The sequence below is a fragment of the Lissotriton helveticus genome, chromosome 1_2, assembly GCF_964261635.1.
Source record: "Lissotriton helveticus chromosome 1_2, aLisHel1.1, whole genome shotgun sequence".
NCBI classification, from domain to species: Eukaryota; Metazoa; Chordata; class Amphibia; order Caudata; family Salamandridae; genus Lissotriton; species Lissotriton helveticus.
The window spans coordinates 248,310,254-248,331,574 of record NC_136058.1 but is presented as its reverse complement, the minus strand read 5'-3'; the positions used below and the strand labels follow the sequence as shown (position 1 = coordinate 248,331,574).

General features: G+C 46.5%; 1 protein-coding gene across 1 annotated transcript in view; it reads right to left on the bottom strand.

Annotated features, from left to right (window-relative positions):
- Positions 1-3,419: 3,419 nt before the first annotated feature.
- The window catches only part of LOC144800408 (vitamin D3 hydroxylase-associated protein-like), a 387,916-nt gene continuing 370,014 nt past the window's right edge, over positions 3,420-21,321 (bottom strand). The window contains exons 15-16 of the mRNA XM_078671679.1: positions 7,360-7,505; positions 3,420-5,141 (exon numbers count right to left, since the gene is read on the bottom strand). Of these exons, the coding sequence (XP_078527805.1) occupies positions 5,013-5,141; positions 7,360-7,505 (275 nt within the window). The 3' untranslated portion in view covers positions 3,420-5,012. The remainder of the gene's footprint in view (positions 5,142-7,359; positions 7,506-21,321) is intronic.

The following is a 21,321-nucleotide window of genomic DNA, read 5'->3' as shown; positions in this document are numbered from 1 at the left end:
GTTCATCACCTCCACTGTGTCATTGGCAACAAAAAATGGAATATGGCAGTCCATCGTGGACAAGGTGCATGCAGTTGGAGTGGTGAAGAGGACAATGGAAGAGGTCAAGAGGGGCTGGAATGATGTGAAGCACAAAACCAAGCAAAAACTTGGCTACAGCCAGAAGGCAGCAAAGCAGACTGGAGGTGGGAGTCCAGCACCACAGGAAGAGCAGGATGAGATGGAGGAAATGGTGTCCACAATCATCAGTGTGGAGACGGTGGCAGAAGACCGGGGACCGGACACTGCTCAACATGACCAGACACAACAGCGAAAGGGTGAATAACGACCAGGGACTGGCCCCATGGGGGGACTTGGGCACAATGGCACACATGCACAATTAAGTATAGCACATCTGCGGACACACCGTGCCCCAGAGCCCCAACTCCCACCAAGAGACCAATGTACCCAAGCATGCAACATCTCAGCACTGTATGAGTACAGAAGTCAAAGGCACACCACATGAAAGGTATAAGGAGCAGCAAAATGAGAGCTGCTGGGCAGACTCACAACATGCAGCAAACACACATAACATGCAGAGCACATCAACATTGACAACAATGTGGTACAAACTGCAACACGTCCACAACAGAACAGAGGACACAACTGCTGCTGCATGTGTGTAGAAACTGGCCAGTCAAATTTGGCATTGCAGGGAAATGTGAGTTGACAATGTACAAGTACAAACACACATCCCTGATGTTGTCGAAATGTCCACTGTCCCCCATCAAATAGTCAGCTTCTCCCAAACAGTCACAATGTACCATGTCATGCAGTCTGTATGTAAACATGTACAATGCGTCAGAAAACATGAGAACACAATGTCAAACTCCATCTCCCCTTCACATTGCAGAAGGAAAACCATCACCTCCTGCAAAGCAGACTGAACCTCTCTTCTCTGATGATGAAGAGGACCACTACACCTTCGACACCGATGCCTTCCAAGAGTTCATTGACTGCTACGTCAGACCACCTCCAGGAGCAGGGCAGCCCAGCTGCATCGATGAGAGCCCACGCCCTGCATAGACCACACAGCCGGCAGCACCCACCACCACGGCTGCCTCCGAGGACCCCCCACGAAGAACACATGGCCTTCCGACGCCATGTGTTGAGGTTCCAGGAGAAGCTGGCTGAACAGGTGCGGGTGGGGTTCAACCGCATGGCAGCCAAACTAGATGTCATACGTGGGTGTCTAAGTCCCATCAGGGACCACTCACAGTCCCTTATGGACACCCACACTCCGCTCCATGCTCTAAAATGATCCATGGCTGACATCACTGGAGTCCTGACTCAGAGACAAGAACAACAGTCTAGTCAGAGTGGCTCTAGCGATGTCACCCGGGAGTTGGGACACATGCGGAGGATAATGGAGACCATAGAGCGGACACAAGCGGATAGAGCGGCTGCCACGGCTGCACACCAGTTAGAGGTAGCTGGGTTCCTCAATGCCCTAAAGACCCTCCTCATGGCATTGCTGCCACAAGGTCTGGCGCGGATGAATGCTGCTGCTACCTCTCCATCCACATCTCCGCCCCCTGAAGTGTCAATGCCACACAGTGCAGCAGACATTCCACCTCTGTCCCCTGAGGCATCACTGCCACACAGTGCTGGAGACAGAACACCAACACCCACATGTGAGGCACATGAAACAGCAGAGGACGAAGAGGCAGATGATTCTGCCTTTGTGGTAAGAAGGACACAGTAGCATTCATCTCCACCATATGGCCTGTTTCTGCTTGGTTCTGCCCTCTGCATCATCACCTTCCACTGTCCCCCAATACACTCTGCAACACTCACCTTGGACCTCAACATGGACTGCCGTATTCTGTTTGGTCAGCAATGACTCAGCATGCAGACTGCAGACTGAACTCTTCCGATGAACTTGTCATTCCCTAAAGGACTCTGGCTGGCCCTCCACGGGCCAACAATGTAAAGTGGGGTTTACATGGCCCTGTACTGCTCCAGCTACATCACTCTGCTGAATGTGCATTACACATTCATATTCACACAGATGTGTCATGTCTATGATCATTCAAGTGTGGAAATATGGATGAATGTAGGGTCTGTGATTCCCCCTTACGTCCATGTAGCTCATGTTATGGGACTTGAGTCAAAGGGTGAAACATTGCTGATTAGGGTCCGGGTGGTGCCGACACTACAACAGAGACACACGCATTTGTTAATTCCTTGCCCAGCTTAGGACGGAACCACACCCAGAGCCCTGGGGTCATTGTTCACACCCTTACGCTGGACTGGCATACGCTTACGCTCACAGGGGGGACGACAACGCTACATGTCCCAGGTCTTCCCTGTAGTGATCTGCTGATCACTGGTCTAGTTGTCAGCATGCCACAGTTACTTCCTCACAGCTGGTTTACACCCACACCACACCCATCCAGCACGCGCGTCACAGGACATGTGACCCTGCCAATAAAAAGGTCCGGGAGCACGTGCTCGACGCCATTTCCACTGTCTATCTGGGTGAATCTGTGTGGTTATTATTCATGCATGAGGGCCTAGGGCCCTACCACATTGCATGCCCCACTGCCAGAGGTGACATAATGGCGTCCGCACCACAATACTCAATTATAGAGGGCCCATGACTTGCATGGCACAGAGTTGGTGGCACCGGATACACTGCGACCCGCACAGGCACACCACCATGGGACGGTGACTTTCGGTGCACTGAGGTAGTAATGAGTGGGTGTGCAGCCTGCGATGATGCCCCTTCCTGGCAGTCCGGACTAGTAAGGATTCTTGTGAGCCCTGCTGGACCGCAGTGTAGGGCTGAGCCAGTGGGCTGTGTGGGCCTACCACCATGTGACATTGCCTCATGGTTCACAGAGTTAGTGGTACCTAAAGGGATGAACAGGTTTGCAGCCTGTGATGATGCCGTGTGCACTGATATGATCTCTGCCTTTGCGAAATCAAGACCCAGAATCAAGTGTGTGACCTGGTGTCCCGTGGTGCGGGCCTGCATGATGTGGAGGCTGCCAAGTTCGCGGGCCCCGGGCTTGGAGCATGCACCGGTACGTGCTGGGCCCTCTTGGAGACACGCTGGTGGCAGAAGGTGATCAGTGAGGCCTGGGTGAGCAGGGGCAGGCAATCACCGCTGGGCAGCAGGAGGGGCTGGGGTGCAGCAGCCTGTGTGAGCAGGGGCAGGCAAGCAATGATGGCGTGTGGAATTGTATGAACTCTGCCATTCATAAATCTGGATTCTGTTTCAGATAAGGGACCTGGTGGACTGCAGTGTATACCGATACGTGGTTGGATACACACCGGTTGCAGCAGGTGAGCAGTGAGGCTTGGGTCCGCAGAGTTAGCACTCTCTCTCCCTCTCCCTCTCTCCCTCTCAATCTTTCTCTCTCTCTTTCTATCTCTTTTTCTCTCTCCCTCTCTTTCTTTCTCTTTCTCTCTCTCTCCCTCTCTTTCTCTCTCTCTCTTTTTTCTTTTTCTCTCTCTCCCTCCTTAGATGTGCACATGACACACCTTCTTATCTTGATTTTTGTCTTGCAGGCTGTGACTTACAGATTGTTCAGAGAAGACCCGACATGACTCTTCCAAATAGTTGTTTTGAGTTTAATTTGAATAAAATGTTTCGTTTAGTAATTGATGAATGAGTGATTCTCCTTTTTCTGACCACACATGAATGTTAGTTGTTCAAATTGCGCGACATCAGGTGAATAGTTTTGTTCCTGATTTCGTATAGTTGACATAATATATCTTTGTGCGGGGGGGTGAGGGGGGCTAGAGGTGGTGGTGGTGGCGGTGGGTGTTGTGGCTCTCTTGGGTGTCCGAGCTGCATGATCGTTGGCTCCATGGCATTTATTGTTCTTCAGGTGTGGCTCTGGGCTGGGCTTCCTTTTATGGAGCAGGTTGTCGTCCGACTTTTCACCAGGTAAGAGCTGGTGTTAAATCCCTGCTGCTTACATGCCTTATCGCCAGTTTTGGGATCTTATCGCCAATCAGGCTGGTTGTTGAGAATGTTGCGAAGTGGTGTTTTCACTGCTTTTTGCACGGGAAAGCCTACTCTGCATCTCATTAGCTTTAGTTGCCGGACTCATCTGTGGCTATGTTTTTTGCGGCTGCTATCGCAGGTAAACTGGTTATATCGGCTGTCGGCACCAGCTGGTGAATGGGTGAATGAGGTGATACATTTATCGCCACTTTGGCTGCAATAAAGTGCTGATAACTCGCTGATAAGTCCTTGGGAATATACTCCATAGTGTAGTGATATGGGAAATTAACATTGATGTGGTTGGGATATAGCACATTGACGTATGATGTGGAATGATATACTTACACGTCAGGTGGATCAAACACATTGATATGTGAGACGACTATAACACATTGGCGTGGTATATGACCATAACACACTGGCATGTGATGTGGATGAAACAAATTGACATTTGATAGTGAATTACACTGACATATAATAGGTATGTAATACATTGATATTAGATGTGTATATAACACACTGACGTGAATGTGATGGTGATATAACACGCTGTCATGTGGGGGGAATACAATGACATATGATAGACATATACAACACTGATTTGAAGGAGGTACACCACAGTGACATTTGGTGGGTTTATAACACAGTCATTGGCACGTGCCTGGGACATAACAATCTAGCATGTGATAATGATATAGCAGCATGTAGACATTTTGTGTCGATATCATTCACTGACGTGCAATCCGGATTTAAGCCAGTACTAAATCAAGTTCATGACTCATGAGATTCTGTTTCACAGGGTCTCCACTATAACTCGCAGAAACTTTTCTCACACAATATACAATGCACTACACCAATGTACTTAATTTGTTGCTGCAAATGCAACTTCGGTGAAATAAAGAGGTTTGCATCTTTCTAGTGAGATATCCCCCATAACAACCCACAAGGACATTCACGTTTTTCCAATGACAGTTTCCTTCAGCATTATCAGCCTTAATTCTTCCTCCTGCACAACCTAGAACTTCATTTTGCTCATGTGCGTCACTTGCTCAACCTCCTTCATGAAGCGAAGGCACAGTTCATCCTGCCAGGTGAGAGCCACACACTGCACTGCCACAGGGAGTCCCACGCCTCCTGTTGCCGCCTGCAGAGGAAATACAAACACGAGAATCAGTTTGAAACAGAGAATGGCAGTGTATGGCCCAATTATCAAACCGATGTCCCGTGACGTCAGAAAGGAATAATCGTGTGGCTACTAGTGGCCACAGAGGCAGGACCAGGTCAGAAGCCCTCGTTAAATTCAACAAATACTTTAAACAACCTACTCATAGGGTGGATTGTTGATACTGATAGTATTGATAAATATTGCTTTCTTTGTTAAAAGTTAAGTGTTGCACAAAATGTGGTGATGGGTTTTTATGCACTATATATACTGAGCACACAAGATATCATAGTAACAGTCTCACTTACAAAAGAAAATTCTTTAGTGTGGCTCGGAATATTCAGCCTGGAATTTCATCCTACATATCTACAGTAGCCACATTGTCAAGGACAAATATATCGACAGGCATGAACACAAAGATAATATTGACAAGTACAGGCACAAAGATAATATCGACAGGTAAAGACACATAGATAGTATTGACAGGTAAGGACACATAATATTAACAGGTAAGTACACAAAGATAATATCCACAAGTACGGGCACAAAGAGAATATAGACAGGCAAGGACACATAGATAATTTTAATAGATAATTGCACAAAGATAAAACTGACAGGCAAGGGCACAAAGATAATATCGACGACTAAGGACACAAAGATAATATTGACAAATAAGGACACAACGCTAATATTAACAGGTAAGTACACAAAGATACTTTCGACAAGTACGGGCACAAAGATAATATAGTCATGCAAGGACGCATAGATAATATTAACAGATAAGTGCACGAAGATAATATTGGCAGGTAAGGACACAAAGATATTATTGGCAAGTAAGGACACAAAGATAGAGGGCCCGATTCACAGAATAAATTTAAGACTCCATCCTAAACTTACTACTATTTTGGTAGTCACAGAATGCACTTACTACTTATGGCATTCACAGAATTCACTTACTACTTTTGGCATTCACAGAATGAACTTACTACTTTTGGTATTCACAGAAGTTAGAATTTTGTCTTAAGTTTGTCTTAAGACAAACTTAAGACAGACTTAAGACAGACTTAAGACAAACTTAAGACAGATTTAAGACAAACTTAAGACAATATCCTAACTTCTGTGAATACCAAAAGTAGTAAGTTCATTCTGTGAATACCAAAAGTAGTAAGTGCATACTGTGAATGCCAAAAGTAGTGAGTGCATTCTGTGAATACCAAAATAGTAGTAAGTTTAGGATTGAGTATTAAGTTCATTCTGTGAATCGGGCCCAATATTGATAAGTAAGGACACAAAGATAATATGAAATGAAATTAAAATGAAATTTATAAAGCGCGATAATTACCCATGGGTATCTAGGCGCTAAGCAGAATCTGACAGGCTTAGAAGATCCAGAAGATGGCAGAATTATTTGGAAAAAGCCAAGTTTTTAGATCTTTCCTAAACTCTAGTAAGTTTGTTTTGAATTTGAGTTCTGCAGGAAGAGAATTCCATAATCTTGATGTGGATAAAATGAAACCTCTCCCACCCCAGTTGGCTTTCTTAAATCCGGGGATTACCAGATTTCAATTTGTGGATGATCGCAGTGAGAGCGTTGGGTTATAGCGATGAAAATGCTGTAGAAGTAGACTGGCCAACAGAAAGTTGTGCCCTGAAGGCAATGCAGAGCGCTTTAAACTGTATCTGTTTGTCAATGGGGAGCCAGTGTAGTTGAATGAGTGCTTGAGAAACAGAAGTATGTTTTGGAATGACCAGCAGTAGCCTGGCTGTGGCATTCTGCAGTGTTTGCAATTTATGTAGAAAACGTTTTTGGATGTTAATAAAAAGTGCATTGCCATAATCTACCTTGGATGAGATTAGAGCTGTGACTTCCCTCTTTTGCCAAAAAGCAATGGGTTGTGGCTCTGACATCAATGTTGTTCAAGATTTTGTGGATTTTAAAGTGAAATAAGCTTGGTAGATCAGAGAGTTTGAAAGAAAAGAAGTCTGTTCTCATTCGGTACCGGAATTGAAAATTATTTGAATATCAAGAAAATCTCCTTACCTGTATTGTGGAACCTGAGAACTCAGGTGACTAATACATACAGATCTCAAGACAAAGCGGTAGCGTAATTTTGTAAATTGTACCCCTACACAGAACAGATGGGTACCTGGTTCATCTTGTCAGAGATTCATCCTGATAAATGTACAGAGCTGCACTAACCTTTTTCAACAACTTGTCCCAGTGGTCATTGTAGTGCCCCTTGTAATGCTTCAGCTGTTCTTCATCTTCTTCGGTCACTGTTGTGACAGGCACTATCCCAGCAGAAAAGTTTAAAACATTAAATAGATGGGTGTTGGTACCGCCAGCTGGAACAAATGAAGATGACATTACAAAATATTAGGTATAATTGACTATCTTTACAGCGCCTGCTTACAATGTTCATAGTTCCTTTGCTAAGTAAAAATTACTTATGCAGCATTAGAATATATGGAATTTGGCACTACCTCAGCACCAGAAATTGAAAATACAGTGAAAATGCGGGCTAGTGCCTCCGGTGGGTTTTTGGCTGAACAGCAATTGCTATGTGTCATTTAAGAATTCTTGTAATGGTGCAACAGCGCTCCCTATCTTTCTCTTTGTGCAAAATCCGATATCAGATTTGTATGCTCCTACTGGACCTGTTTCTCTATAACGCCCTCATAATGACAATTTCATTTTAGAGATGTAGAACAAAATTGGCCCTACAAGAACAACAGACATGGAAAGGTCAATCCCTGAAGTGTTATTTTCAGATTTTAAGTCATACAGAGAAAAGCAATATAGTAAAATTCAATTAATCAATAATTCAGAGTTCAAAGCTAAGTTAGAGTACACAATCAATCAAAGAACTTAGGGACATATTATCAAGAATGGCGATAAAATTATTGCCGCTTTACCGGCAGTTTTCTGCCGCTAAAGCGGCGATAATGGGCTTGATAATATGTCCTTGTGAATTCACATAGCAGCCCAGGTTCTGGTGTTAACCTGGTCTGCCTGGGCTTATATTTTTATGAGCAAATAGGCAACAAAATTACAAAAATCAATTGTAAGGAACCACGGGGCATATTATCAAGGGATTTAAAAGCCAAAAAAGCGGAGATAAAATTATCTCCCTATCAGCAACAGGGTGCTAACACGCAAAGTCGCATGTTAGCACCCTTTTTCTCTGCGCTTCCCCTTGCATCTCTAATGAGATGCTAAGGGAACGTTCCAGAGAAAAATAATAGGAGAAATGTTGTTAAGCAACATTTCTCCTGTTATCAAGGATTTCGCTAACCCTGTTAGTGATAAAAAAGCAGCGCTAACCGCGGTTAGCACTGCTTTTTTTACAACTGGTATTTTCCTGACTTAGCCATGATATCCTATGCAAGGTGGATATCATGGCTAAGTTTGTGAGCCCCTATCATCAAGCTAACGGCAAACTTTGAGAGATTATCGTTAGTTTTCCAGCGATAACCTCTCATTTGGCAGTTAGCGCGAGGATTTTTATCACTTCTGAGATAAACCTTGCTAATAGCAAGTTATCTCTGCGATATTTTCCGGCGATGCTTAGCGTTAAAAAATTTGTTGCTAAGCCTCGTTAGCGATAAATATCGCTAATCGTTGGTAATATGCCCCCACATTTTTTAAAGAAAAAACACGTTCAATAGAGCTAAATTAGGACATCTGGTCACGCCTGACCGGGTCAATGTTTTAGGCCAACCGCGATGGAGCCCTGATCGCATAAACTAAGCAGGAGGCCTCGGTCAAAATGTTACCTTCTCACATAGTCGTTTTCCCAGAGGTTTTTCTCTCGACGTCACCAGCTTGGTTTTCTACGAGGCGCAGTCAAATCCTGGAAGTCTGGAGCTTCCAGTGGGAGATAAATCTGAATTCCATGCGGGGTTGCGATTCAAGGTATGTGGCTTGACTCTCGACGTTGAGTGGGTCCCCTTCTGGAGCTTTTTACCAAAGAGTTTCCAAACTTCACCAAACTTCTGGATCCTCTCCCAGTAGGTCTCCATGAGGGTTCAAAGTATCCACAATACCAATCAATGGGTTTAGGATCTTTGATATGGTCCATGCGATTTTGGGACTATAATTCCCACAATGCACCGTGCCAAATTCTTAAAAGTCCACTAGACACACTCCAGGATGGCGACGTTTTGGTGGAGCTGATGCAGGTGGGCTCAGTTAACCCGTAGCCTGCATGGAGTACATTCCCTAATCCTTCTTTAAGCAAGGCAGAGTCCTTAGGGCTGTGGTCTCAGTGTGAAGCAGGTGCAGTCCTGCAGAGTGCTATCCTTTGGAGTGCAGGCCAGGGTTCCATCAGGGCAGTCCTTCTTCTCCTTGTAGTCCAGACAGCAGGTCTGAGTTGCTTGGCAACTCTTCTATATGTTTGCTGTTTTTCTGAGCATCGAGCAGGGATCACCCCTGACCAATGGGATACAGGGTGCCACCAAGGTGTATGAGCACTTCCTCCAAAGCACTATTCTCGCAGAATCCAACATCATGAAATTCTCTCCTTGGAGTTTAGACAAGGCTGGCATGGCTAGGATTAACTAACATTTCAATTCCATTCCTCTCCTTCATCTAAATACCTGGGATTCTGTGTGGCTGGGGTGGCATGATGTGGGGTGAGCCTGTTCTGTCCTACAGTGCCATTCTCCCAATATTGTCACTTCTGGACACTTGATCACCCCTGGCCAGGGCAAAGTAAAGGTTTGAGGCTGAATGTTATGGAGCCCTGGTCAGATACACTAAGCGGGAGGCCCCGGTCAAGGTTTTACCTTCACCCTGAGACATTTTACTGGAGGATTTCTCACCAGACGTTGTACAGCCTCCTCCAGCAGGCTGGATTCAGTGAGGGTTCGAAGTGTCCAGAACATAAATCAAGGGTCTGAAACCACCAATATGATCCTTTAAAGGTTGGGACCACAATTCCGATAATGCACCTGGACAATACCCTTAAAAGTACACTGGATACCCTCCAGGTAGTGTACTCTTGGTGGAGTTGATGCAGGTGAGTTATGTTAACCTGTAGCTTGAAGAGAACCCACTCTTTATTCCTCTTCAAACAAGGTACATCCAGAGGGCTGTAGTTCCAGATAATGCAGCAGGTCTTTTTATAGTGCAGGGCCTGATGGTGCAAATCAAGTTTCCAGCTTGGCAATCCTTCTTCTTCTCTTAGTTCCAAGCAGCAGAGCTGAGAGCAGAAGTATCAGAGCTCTGCCCCTTTCAGATACTTATTCCAAGTTCTCTGGGTCATGCAGGCCCAATGAGGAGCAGGACAACACCCCGGAGTATAACCATATCCTCCAAAGTGTGGCCCTATAGTCTCCCAGAGAGCACCATCTCTACAAAATTCAACATGGCTGATTTTCCAGCAGAGAGACAAGTGCTGACTAAGCAAACCTTCAGGATGGTTCATTTCCATATTGTCCCTCCCCGCTTGCATATTCTCATTCCTTCCTTAATCTTGCCATCAGGCTGGGTTCAAAGAGTAGGTGTGTCACTGAAATTGGCCTCTCCTGTCTAGTCCTCCTTCAATTGAAGAATCTTGTTTATGACCCATCCCCCTGCTCTGGCATTCCTATGTAGCAGAATCTTGCACTCCCAGATAGGCTCTCTAATCCCAGGTGCTACTTATCACCGCATCAAAGCAGCCTGGCTAATGCACGAAACTCTGACCAACCAGTACAGACCATTTGAAGATTGAATCCTGTCTGCACATTTTAGGATACATTCGACAATAGCATATTGTTGGATTTATCAACATCATTCTAGGCAGTCCTTGAATGATAATGTTGTAACCTCCTTAACATTAGCCATGTTAATCTATGCAGCTGGGGATTTGCAATGGGAAAAATTACTTGGGCAAATTTTCAACACCAGGGCTTATAAAACATCTTTTATAAGGATCCTGCCTATATCTACAGGACCCCACACATTAATGGGATACATAAGGGAGATGTTAGGGGTTCTGAATATTTACAAATATTGCAGATCCTCACTCCACAGTGCTCCTAACACAAAAGTAAATTTTGAATAATTGGGAATGACATGTACAATTTCACTACCCCTAGGGCATATAAAAACCTTTTTATAGGGACCCTCCTTATAAATATCTGACCCCCCCCCACCCCTGGGTCCCACAGGGGAGACCCTGGGGGTACCTAATATGCCAAACATTGTAGTTTAATCATTTTTAAGTGCTCCAAACACCAAAGTCGAGTTTGGGCACAATTACATTTTAAAAGCAGTCCTGCAATGCAGGGCTACTTTTAAACTGTCCTCAGGCCTCAGCAGTGCACATATGCAAGTGCAAAAGGAACTGCTAGCCTCCAAACTGCCATCCCCTGATATATGCTAGGGACTTAAGGGTAGTTTCAGTCCCCAGGCCCGTTATGTATTAGGGCCTTATAGGGAAGGTCATGCCAATCATAGGGGTACCCTAAACCATAGGGTACCCTATTGCATGTAGGTGTTTTCACGGTATCCTAAGTGTATTTTCAGCATAGCATTCCTAGGTGTAATCAGGGGCAAGTAGCACTAGTGCTAAACATTAAGGGGGATATTCTAAAGAACGTGTGATAATTATTACCAAATTAACTGAACGCAACTCTTCACATCGCAGTCTATCCCGAAAAAATAACACTGTGTAAACGTATTCCCAACCCGGGGGCACCATGCGATAGTAGCAGGATAACACGCCAAATGACCGCCCAAAAAGTAACGCAACCCTGAAAAAATGTGAAACGCAAACACGGAAAAAGATACAATGCCCCAAATCGCAATGCAAAAATCAGCGACAACCAGTGACAGGCCTGCAAGTCCCACTCGTCATGTGAGAAAATGCACTGTAAAAGCAACCAAAAAAAACTCAACAAAGCTGACTGCGTAGCACCATGGATGCACCCGGACCGAGTGTAGAAGACAACCCAAACCCCACAAGCCCAACAGAGGACCAGCCAGGAACCCCGTGTACGCGGAAGGGCAAGGAGAAGAGGAAGAGGAAGACGGGTTCAGTCCGCAGGAAGACCGGATCATCGTCACGGAGGTGATAGAACACTACCAACAACGGTTCGTGACCTCCACTGCATCATTGGCAACACAAACGGAAATATGGCAGTCCATCGTCTACAACATCAATGCAGTCGGAGTGTTGAGGAGGTCAAGAGGTGCTGACATGATGTGCAAAGCCAGACCAAACAGAAACTTGCCACAAACAGGAAGGCAGCAAAGATGACTGGAGGTGTGAGTCCTGCACCACAGAAGGAGCTGGATGAGCTGGAGTAAATGGTGTCCACAGTCATCAGTGTGGAGATGGTGCAAGGAGGTGGGGGCCTGGACGCAGAAATGACCTGAACCAATAGCAACAGGGTGAGTAACCACCAGGGACTGGGTGGTCGGAGGGAGATTGGCACAATGGCACATGCAAAATCATGTGTAGCACACTGCACACACACAATGATAATGGAATATGTTTCTGTTCCCCTTGGCACACTGCAGCACACATCCAAACACCAAGTAGGCCCACGTCCACAATGTGCACAAATGGGCCCCATCCATATCACCAATGCCACAACCTACCCATGCCCATGTGCAGAATCCAGAAAAAAAGCGGCTCCGTAAGTCACACTGACAAAGCAAGTGACACTGCATGATCAATAGCATGGCTGCAGTCAAAATATTTTACATGGTGCACAAGTCGACATTGAGGTGGCCCAGTGTGAATCACATCCATAAAGGAGAAGGTCACACTCTGACATATCCACGTGCACCTGCAACCCATGACGTCAATAACACATCTGCAGACAAACAATGCACAAGAGTACAAAATTTGTCCAAGAGCACAAATGACCCAAGTCGCAAACATACCTGCACCCGAAAAGCACACAAGTTATAGGCACACCGCCTCAAAGGGATAAAGAGCCGCTAAATCAGAGCTGCAGGGGCGACTCTTCCACAATGCAGCATGCACACATAGCAATCACAGCTCATCTACATTGATGGCAATGTGGTACAGAGTGCAACACTTAACCCCTTCAGCGCGGGTGACAAAGCCTGCTCGTCATGGGCGTTACCTGCGCTGCGCGCATGACGAGCTGGCTTTGTCACAATCAAGCCATTTTTCAAATTTCAGCGCACGGCGGGAATTCGCGGTAGCGCGGAAGCGGTTAAACCACAGGACAGAGGACACAACTGGTGCCGCTTGTGCGAAGTAACTGGCCACTCACATTTGGCATTGCAAACACTGTGAGATGATAAGGTAGGAGTACAACCACACATCTGTCATGTAGTTGAAATGTCCACTGTCTACCATCAAAAAGCCAGCTCCACCGAAACAGTCACAATGTATATTGTCAAGCAGTCTGTAGGTAAACATCTACAATGCGTCAACATACATGTGACACTCTGTCAACCTGCATCTCCCCTTCACATTGCAGAGGGACAATCAACACCTCCTGCAGTACGGACCATGCATCTCATCAGTGATGATGAAAAGTACCCCCTGCCCTTATGCTCAGACACCCTCCAACGACTGATGGACAGCCTCCACACCCCATCCCCAGGATAAGGGCAGCCCAGCTGCCACGCGGTGATCCCACCCCCTGCACAAACCACATAGCAGGAAGCACACACCACCAAGACTGCCTCCCAGGACCCCCCAATCAACACATGGATTTCCAACACCGTGAGTTGGGTTGCCAGGAGGAGATGGCTGATCAGCTGCTGGTTGGTTTTGAGCTTTTGGCGGCGAAACTAGATGCCATACGTGGGTGTAAGAGTCCCACCAGGATTCACTTATAGTTCATAACGGGCACCCACTGTCCACACCATGCACTCCAACAATCTTTGGCTAGCATTGCTTGGGCCATTTCTCAGATACAAGAACTGTCTAGTCAGACAGACTCCAGCGATGATGACACAGAGTTGACACAGATGCGCAGGACAATGGAGACCATGGAGCCGACGCAGGCTGGAAGTATGGCTGCCACGGCAGAACACCAGCGAGATGTAGCCAGGATCTTCCATGCCTTGCAGTTCCTCATCATGCCATTGCTGCCACTGAGCCTGTCCAAATAACTGCTGGGGGAACTTCGACACACACATCTCCGACCCCTGATGTGTCAGTGACACACAGTGATGCAGCACTACTACCTCCGCCCACTGATGTGCCAGTGCCGCACACTGATGCATCCATTACACCACCACACACACCTGACATACCGGACACAGAAGACGTATCAGAAGAGTAAGATGTGGAGGGTAATGACTTTGTAAGGAAGGAGGTAGTAGCACAGATCCCCGCCATATGGCCTGTCCCTGGCTGGTTCAGCCCTATGCATCATGCCCTGTGACAACACCCCCCACTGTCCCCCGGATCACTCTGCGACATTCACCTGGACTCCTTCATGGACTACTATAGCTGCTCTGATTACCAATGACACAGCAAACCGTCTGCGGACTGAACTCTTCCTCTTCCAACTCACTTTGAATTACCCAAAGGACTCTGGTTGGCCCACCACTGGGCAACCATGTAATGTGGGCTTGGCATGGCCATGTACTGCTGTACAAAAGTGGGTGGTGATGGACGGAGCATCTGAACCAATCAAACACTCACACCCAGTCAAAAGATCTGGGTTTGATTCATCACCGTTCTTTAGCCCACTCTGCCACCCCAGTTCAGACATGGCTATATGCAAATCAGTCTGACCCTGTGCCTCATGGGAACAGTCCAGCCCGAACTGCCAAGCCATGCCTTCCCTGGACCGGAAACAAGCTTCCGAGGACCGGTTTCTGGCATTACAGCTGTCTTCGGCCCGGCTTGCTTGAATCCAGTGGCAAAGTGAGCAAGGGACTCACGTCTGAGCATACCCTGCCACACTTATGGCGGCCAAAGCGGTACAAAAGGGGGTGGTGATGAACATGAGTCCCTTGCTCACTTTGCCACTTTACCTTTTGTACCGCCCATGTACTGCTCCAGCCCTGGAATTCCCCAGAATGTGAATTAAACATTCAAAATGACACAGATATATGTTCACTCAAATATAAAAGTATGGATGAATGTAGGGGCATTGATTGCACTGAAAGGTACACCCTGGTGAATGATATCAATGTGCATGTTTGACCTAGATCCACAAGGCCAATTAGATAACTGTGAAAGTGTGACCTAGTTGTGGCCTCATTGCACATGAGCAACAATCTTGCAACCCCCCAATATAGCCCCACATCCATGTATTAAATAGGGCTGTGTGGGGAAATTACGTAATCGGTTGCAGGCCAGAAGTGGTGTCCCCCATCACATGTGAAAACAGAACTTCTCCTTGCATGCCTACTCACACACATATTTATGGACTCGGTCTGTTTTGATGGATAACATTGCCCCACATGGCCAGAAGTCAGACACCATACTCACATTGCTGAAGATATGTAAGTGCACGGGCCTGCCAGCAACTATCCCAAACACAATGTTTCTCTCACAGAGGTGGAGCTGTCAAAAGGGACCCACCCCCATTCTACAGGCATCAGTCAGTCCCTCTATGTGTACGAACAATGCTCATTGAGGCACATGAATTGTCATTCTAATCAACACTCATCACACTTGAACACTAGATAAGTTGCTTAGACATTTTTAGCATGTGCGTGTCAGTACGGGCACGGCAAGAGCCACAATATGCAGAGAAATGCTTAAGACACTTACAGGCAGCACAGAAACATGTCGAGGTACAAGGCATGGGGAAGAAAAACGTGAACCCAAATCATTATGGATGGCAACGGTCTTAGCCCACCTTGCCTTGCTGGATGAGTCATGTGCTGTTTGGCGTGTGCTCAGTGCCCCGTGTCAGGGGACTCGACTCACAGCCCATGGGACTGTGCCCACTGTCTGCTCTGCTGACAGTGAGCAGGGGAAAGGGTCTTACAAGGTCACATGTAGTACTACATTGCCATGTGTGTACTCTTCCCCCAGCAGTATGTCCGAATTGAGAGCGTTGCCAAACGACGCTGTGCAGCTCCGGCAATGGGACTGCATCACCTTGCACAGGTGTGTGTACACACGCGTAGTTCCCCGCACATTCCTTCTGAGTCCAGGCGAAGGCAGACATGTCTACTATTGTTGTGGGTTATGTGAGCATCCCTTTAGATGCAACAGGTGTAGGGAGCTGTGTTGTGGGTGACAATCAGATCATGTGGCTGCAGGAACGTAGTTACTCATCCATGAATGAGAGTGCAGCTTCATGGGCAATCTGTTCCAGGAGTACATCATTGTCGAGTTTGAGGAATACGAGGGAGAACAAATCCCTTAACTGGTCTGGGCAGATGTGCTCCGTCCAAGCCATTTCACCAATTCACAACACAGTGCCTCAATGTGGTCACTGCACACAAGGGGTTGTGGAATTTCCCATGCCCAACTGCCAGCCCCTACACCAAATATCAAGGCATCCCATGCACAGGTATCTTGGTGACACTCCTGTTTGTGAGCCAACATGGGGCACACAGTCAAGTCATAATCCAATTTAGCTACCATTGCGTTGGATAGGCAGAGCTTCATGGGACACTGTGGATGATCGATAGTAGAACCAGGGCTGGACGCATGTGACGTAGGCAAGATGGAAACTCAGACGGAAACTGATTCGCAACACTTGTGCACGGTACAGTTCCACTTGACAGAGGTTGTGCATGTGCCCGGGATGGGCTACCATTGCGTTTGTTGGTTTAAAGCACCTTCAATCCTCAGACCGGCGGCAGTTCTGAGGACGATATGCCACAGGTCTGGGCAATGAGTCATATGTGTGTGCAATGTTTGGATGTATGGGTTATTTTTACCAATTTTGTCAAGGGCAGCCCTGGCAGGTGTAGCTCGTGTAGGGCCAAGTGTGTGGGGTGTGGACATGTTGGTTTTTCATTAGCACAGTTCGTGGTGTGGGAGTCGTTCGAGTCTGGTATGGTATCTCACACAGGGTGTGCCAGCCGCATTCAAGACCAAGGTCGGAGGTTCGGTTGTCCTTCTGGCTTGTGTATTGAGACAAAGGAGCTTTCATACCTAATTTAAGTCTGACTACTGCTTGCATTTCATGAATGTGATGTGGCCTTTGTGCTGACATTGATGCCAGGCCTTAGATTTGGGATGCACCAATTGCGACACACATGCACCAGTTGGCATAAATGAATGAGGCAAGGGCCCGATTGGCCTTGCGCTCCTTGTTCAGTCTCTCTCTTTCTCTCTCTTTCTTTTTCTTTCTCTCTCTTTCTCTCTTTCTCTCTCTCCTTTGATGAGTGCCTGACACACCTTCTAATCTTGGATATTGTCTTGCAGGCTGTGACTTACAGATTGTCCAGGGATGCCCTGCCATGACTCTTCGAAATAGTAGTTTTGAGACATATATGATTGTGACGTTTTGTTTTGACTTTCAATGTTGAATGAATGATTCAGATTTTCTGTACTCACATGTATGTTAATTGTGGTAAAGGTGCGACATGAGGCGAATGCTTTTGTTCATGATTTCGTGACATTGATGTGCAATATCTTGCTCTGGGGGAGGTGGGAGGTGCCCGTGGTAGGGCCCGGGGTGGGGAGGTCCGGCGGTGGTGGCGGAGGGTGTTGTGGCCGTCTTGGGTGTCCACGCTGCATGATCGTTGGCTCCATGGCATCTGTTGTTCTTCAGGTGTGGCTGTGGGCTGGGCTCCCTTTTCTGGTGCAGGTTGTAGTCCGACTTTACACCAGGTCAGAGCAAGTGTTAATTTCTTGTTGCTAAAGTGCCTTATTGCGTGTTTAATGATCTTATCGCAGATCTGGCTGGTCGTTGAGAATGTTGTGACGTGGTTTTATTGAGGGTTTTTGCACGGGAATGCCTACTGTGCATCTCATTAGTGATAGTTGCCAGGGTCATCTGTGGCGATGTTTTTTGCGGCTGCTATCGCAGGTAAACTGGTGATATGGGCTGCTGGCACCTGCTTGTGATTGAGGAGTTATATTTTTCATGATTTTGGCTACAATAACGTGCCAATAACTCGGCGATAGATGCTTGAAATAATGCCCAAAGCCTCAAAGTGTCAAAGAAAGGCCTACTGACACTCTGGGGTCCAAATGACTTTCTTGGGCATCTTGTTAAAGGTGAGTGCTGTCAGGGGAGTCACAATGGTCCCATAATTCTGAACAAACTGTCTATAGTACCCAGTCAGGCCAAGAAATACCCGGACACGAGTCTGAATTGTAGGAGATACCCAATCAACAGTTCTCATCTTGGGCTTGAGAGGTTGTACATGGCCTTCTCCTACAAAGTGGCCCAGGTGCACCACTGAACTCTGCCCTATTTGGCACTTGCTAGCCTTAATAGTCAGGCCTGCCTGCTGCAGGGCCTAAATCACTTTCTTCAGGTAGGACAAATGATCCTCCCACGTAGAACTGTACACAGCTATATCGTCCAGATAAGCAGCGTAGAACTGCTCCAACGCAGACAAGACAAAATTCACCAATCTTTGGAAGATAATATATACTATGGCTGGGTTTGATACTAGCGCTAACCTTGAAATATGCCTGTAATCAATCAAACAAATCAAAATGGTGCTCCAAGAGAATGAGCAGCCACATGCCCTCTCAAAGCAACTGGGAATCCACAGCCATATATAATAAACACAATGTCCCGCCCGTTGGAAATGGTTGTGGAGATTTGTTAACTATGCATTACATTGAAAACAAGGAATTCATGAAAAATTCTACCATGTAGCAGAGTTACCTACTGCACCCACAATTGTTTGATAAAACAACTTAAACCTTTACATGCTAAAAAGCATACAACCAATTCACAAAAGTGAACTTTGAAAAGTATCAGGCAATGAGAGAGGTGATGATTTTGGAGTCCCCCTAACCTGGGGGAGGACCAAGCAGATGCCTTGAAAACAAAGAGCATATCATGCTGAACGATTCGGTGGTGGTCCCATCCTTCTAGGACCACGACAAGCAAAGTTATGGGCAAAAATACAATGCCAACCATAGGCCCAGCAAAGCATCATGGAGCGAGATTTTATAGTGCAGTGAATATTATAGTATTCGCTCTCAGCTAAGCCTGGAGAGCCTGCCCCTTGAGGAATGTTTTGATATTGGATATTATAATATTCACTGCACTCTAGGATCTCGTCCCATAATGCTTTGCAGGGCCTTTGGTTTGGATTTTTTTTGCACATAACTGTGATTAGGGTGGTCCTAGGAGAATAGGACCACCACCGAACCATTCAGCATGATATGCTCTTTGTGTTGAAGGCATCTGCTTGGTGCTCTGCCTAGGTTAGGGAGGACCCCAAAATCATCACCTCTCTCACTGCTTGCTATATTTTTATTTTTACTTTTGTGAGATGACTATATACATTTTGGCATATAAAGATAGAGTTACTTGTTGTTTTACCAAAGGTATGTGAGGTTTCTGTTTTATTAACTGGGATGAGATTGAACGGAGTTATGGAGCGCAAAAATCCATGTAGTGTTACTCTGTCAACTTTGCCCACCCATAATTTCAATATCTGCCAGTTTCCGGGCTGGTTGCTCTGGACATTGTGTTGATCTTTGGAAGATGACAAGGTCATTCTTTAAGCTGAAGGGCATTACTTTGAATTGGTAATGTCCCTTTGGTGTGGAGAATGTTGACCTCTTCTCTGCTCCTGGTGTGAGGGCAATCTGCCAGTAGCCTGAGGTCAAATCAAATGTACTCGGGTACATAGCAGCCCCTAACCTATCAATGAATTCATCAGCCCTAGGTACAGGGTAAACATCAGTCTTAGTGACTGCATTCAATCCTCTGTAGTCCACACATAACCTTAGCTCCTTCTCTCCCCTGGCCCCCTTGGCGATTAGGTTTGGGCTGGCCCACTGGCTGTCAGAGGGCTCAATTCCTACCAATTCCAGCATCTTAGCTATCTCAGTCTTGATGCTGTCTCTGACATGGTCAGGCAACATGTACAGTTTATTTTGCTCAGGTAGGCTGTCACCAGTGTCAGTGTTGTGATGTACCAAGTGGTGATACCTATGGTCAAAGAGACCTGATCAGCACACTGCTCCAGCACTTGGTTGCAGTCTTTTGTTTGCTGGTCTGTCAATTTGGGAGAGTACTACTCCCTCCACTGACCCGTCTTGTACATTGTTGGAGAGAAGGTCTGGCATTGGCTCAGGCTCCTCCCTCATCTGTGACCTTCAACCTGGCCAGGTCGGTCCTGTCTTGGCGGGGTTTCAATCTGTTGACATGCAGGAACCTGTGGGTTTCCTAGGGGTGTGCAGGTCTATCAGGTAGGTAACCTCATCCTTCTACTCTAGGATTCTGGAGGGCCCTCGGAGCTACCCGTTCCAACACCCACACCAACTGTCCTGGAGTGTACTAAGACATTGCAGCCTTCTGGCCATACCAGTGCATTAGGAACTCCTGACTGGCCTCCAGTTTCCAGCTTGCATGCATTCTGTCATTTGAGATCTCAGGCCTAGTACGTAGTCAAGAACATTGTCCTTTGCATCCTTGACAGGATTTTTACAAAGACTCTCTCACCTGGCACAATGGTCATCTCACAACAAGTGCTCAAATAACAACTCAAGGAGGCTAAAGACTAACCTTTTTTGTTGGACCGCCCTGTAGGATAACAGAAGGCATGGAAGGAGAACATCCCAATCTCCTCTTGAGTTTGTCAGACAAACCACTGATCATGCCCTTCAGGATCTTATTAAACCCCACCGACCAGACATTTAATCTGGCAATGGGGTGGTGCACTTGTAGGCAACACAACATTCATCCCACATTGCCTTCAGATAGCTGGACATAAAGTTTGAGCCACTATTTGAAACCAACTCCTTTGGGAACCCCACTCAAGTAGGGCCCTAGCCACTGAAAGAGCAGTGACTGTCCTGAGGGGTATTGCTTCAGGGTGTCTGGTGGCACGGTCCACTACCTCCAAGATATACTTGTTCCATGATGCAGTTGGTAGTTCTAGGGGACCAACAATGTCCACCCCAACCCTTTCAATGGGAGTCACAACCACTGGCAGTGGTATCAAGGGAGTCTTTGGCTTGCCCCTATCTTGCCACTGCCTGGACAGGTGGGACAGGAGCTCCAGAATGTCTTTACCTTTTCATACATATGGGTCCAGTAGAAATGATTCACCAACTAGTTCCAAGTCTTA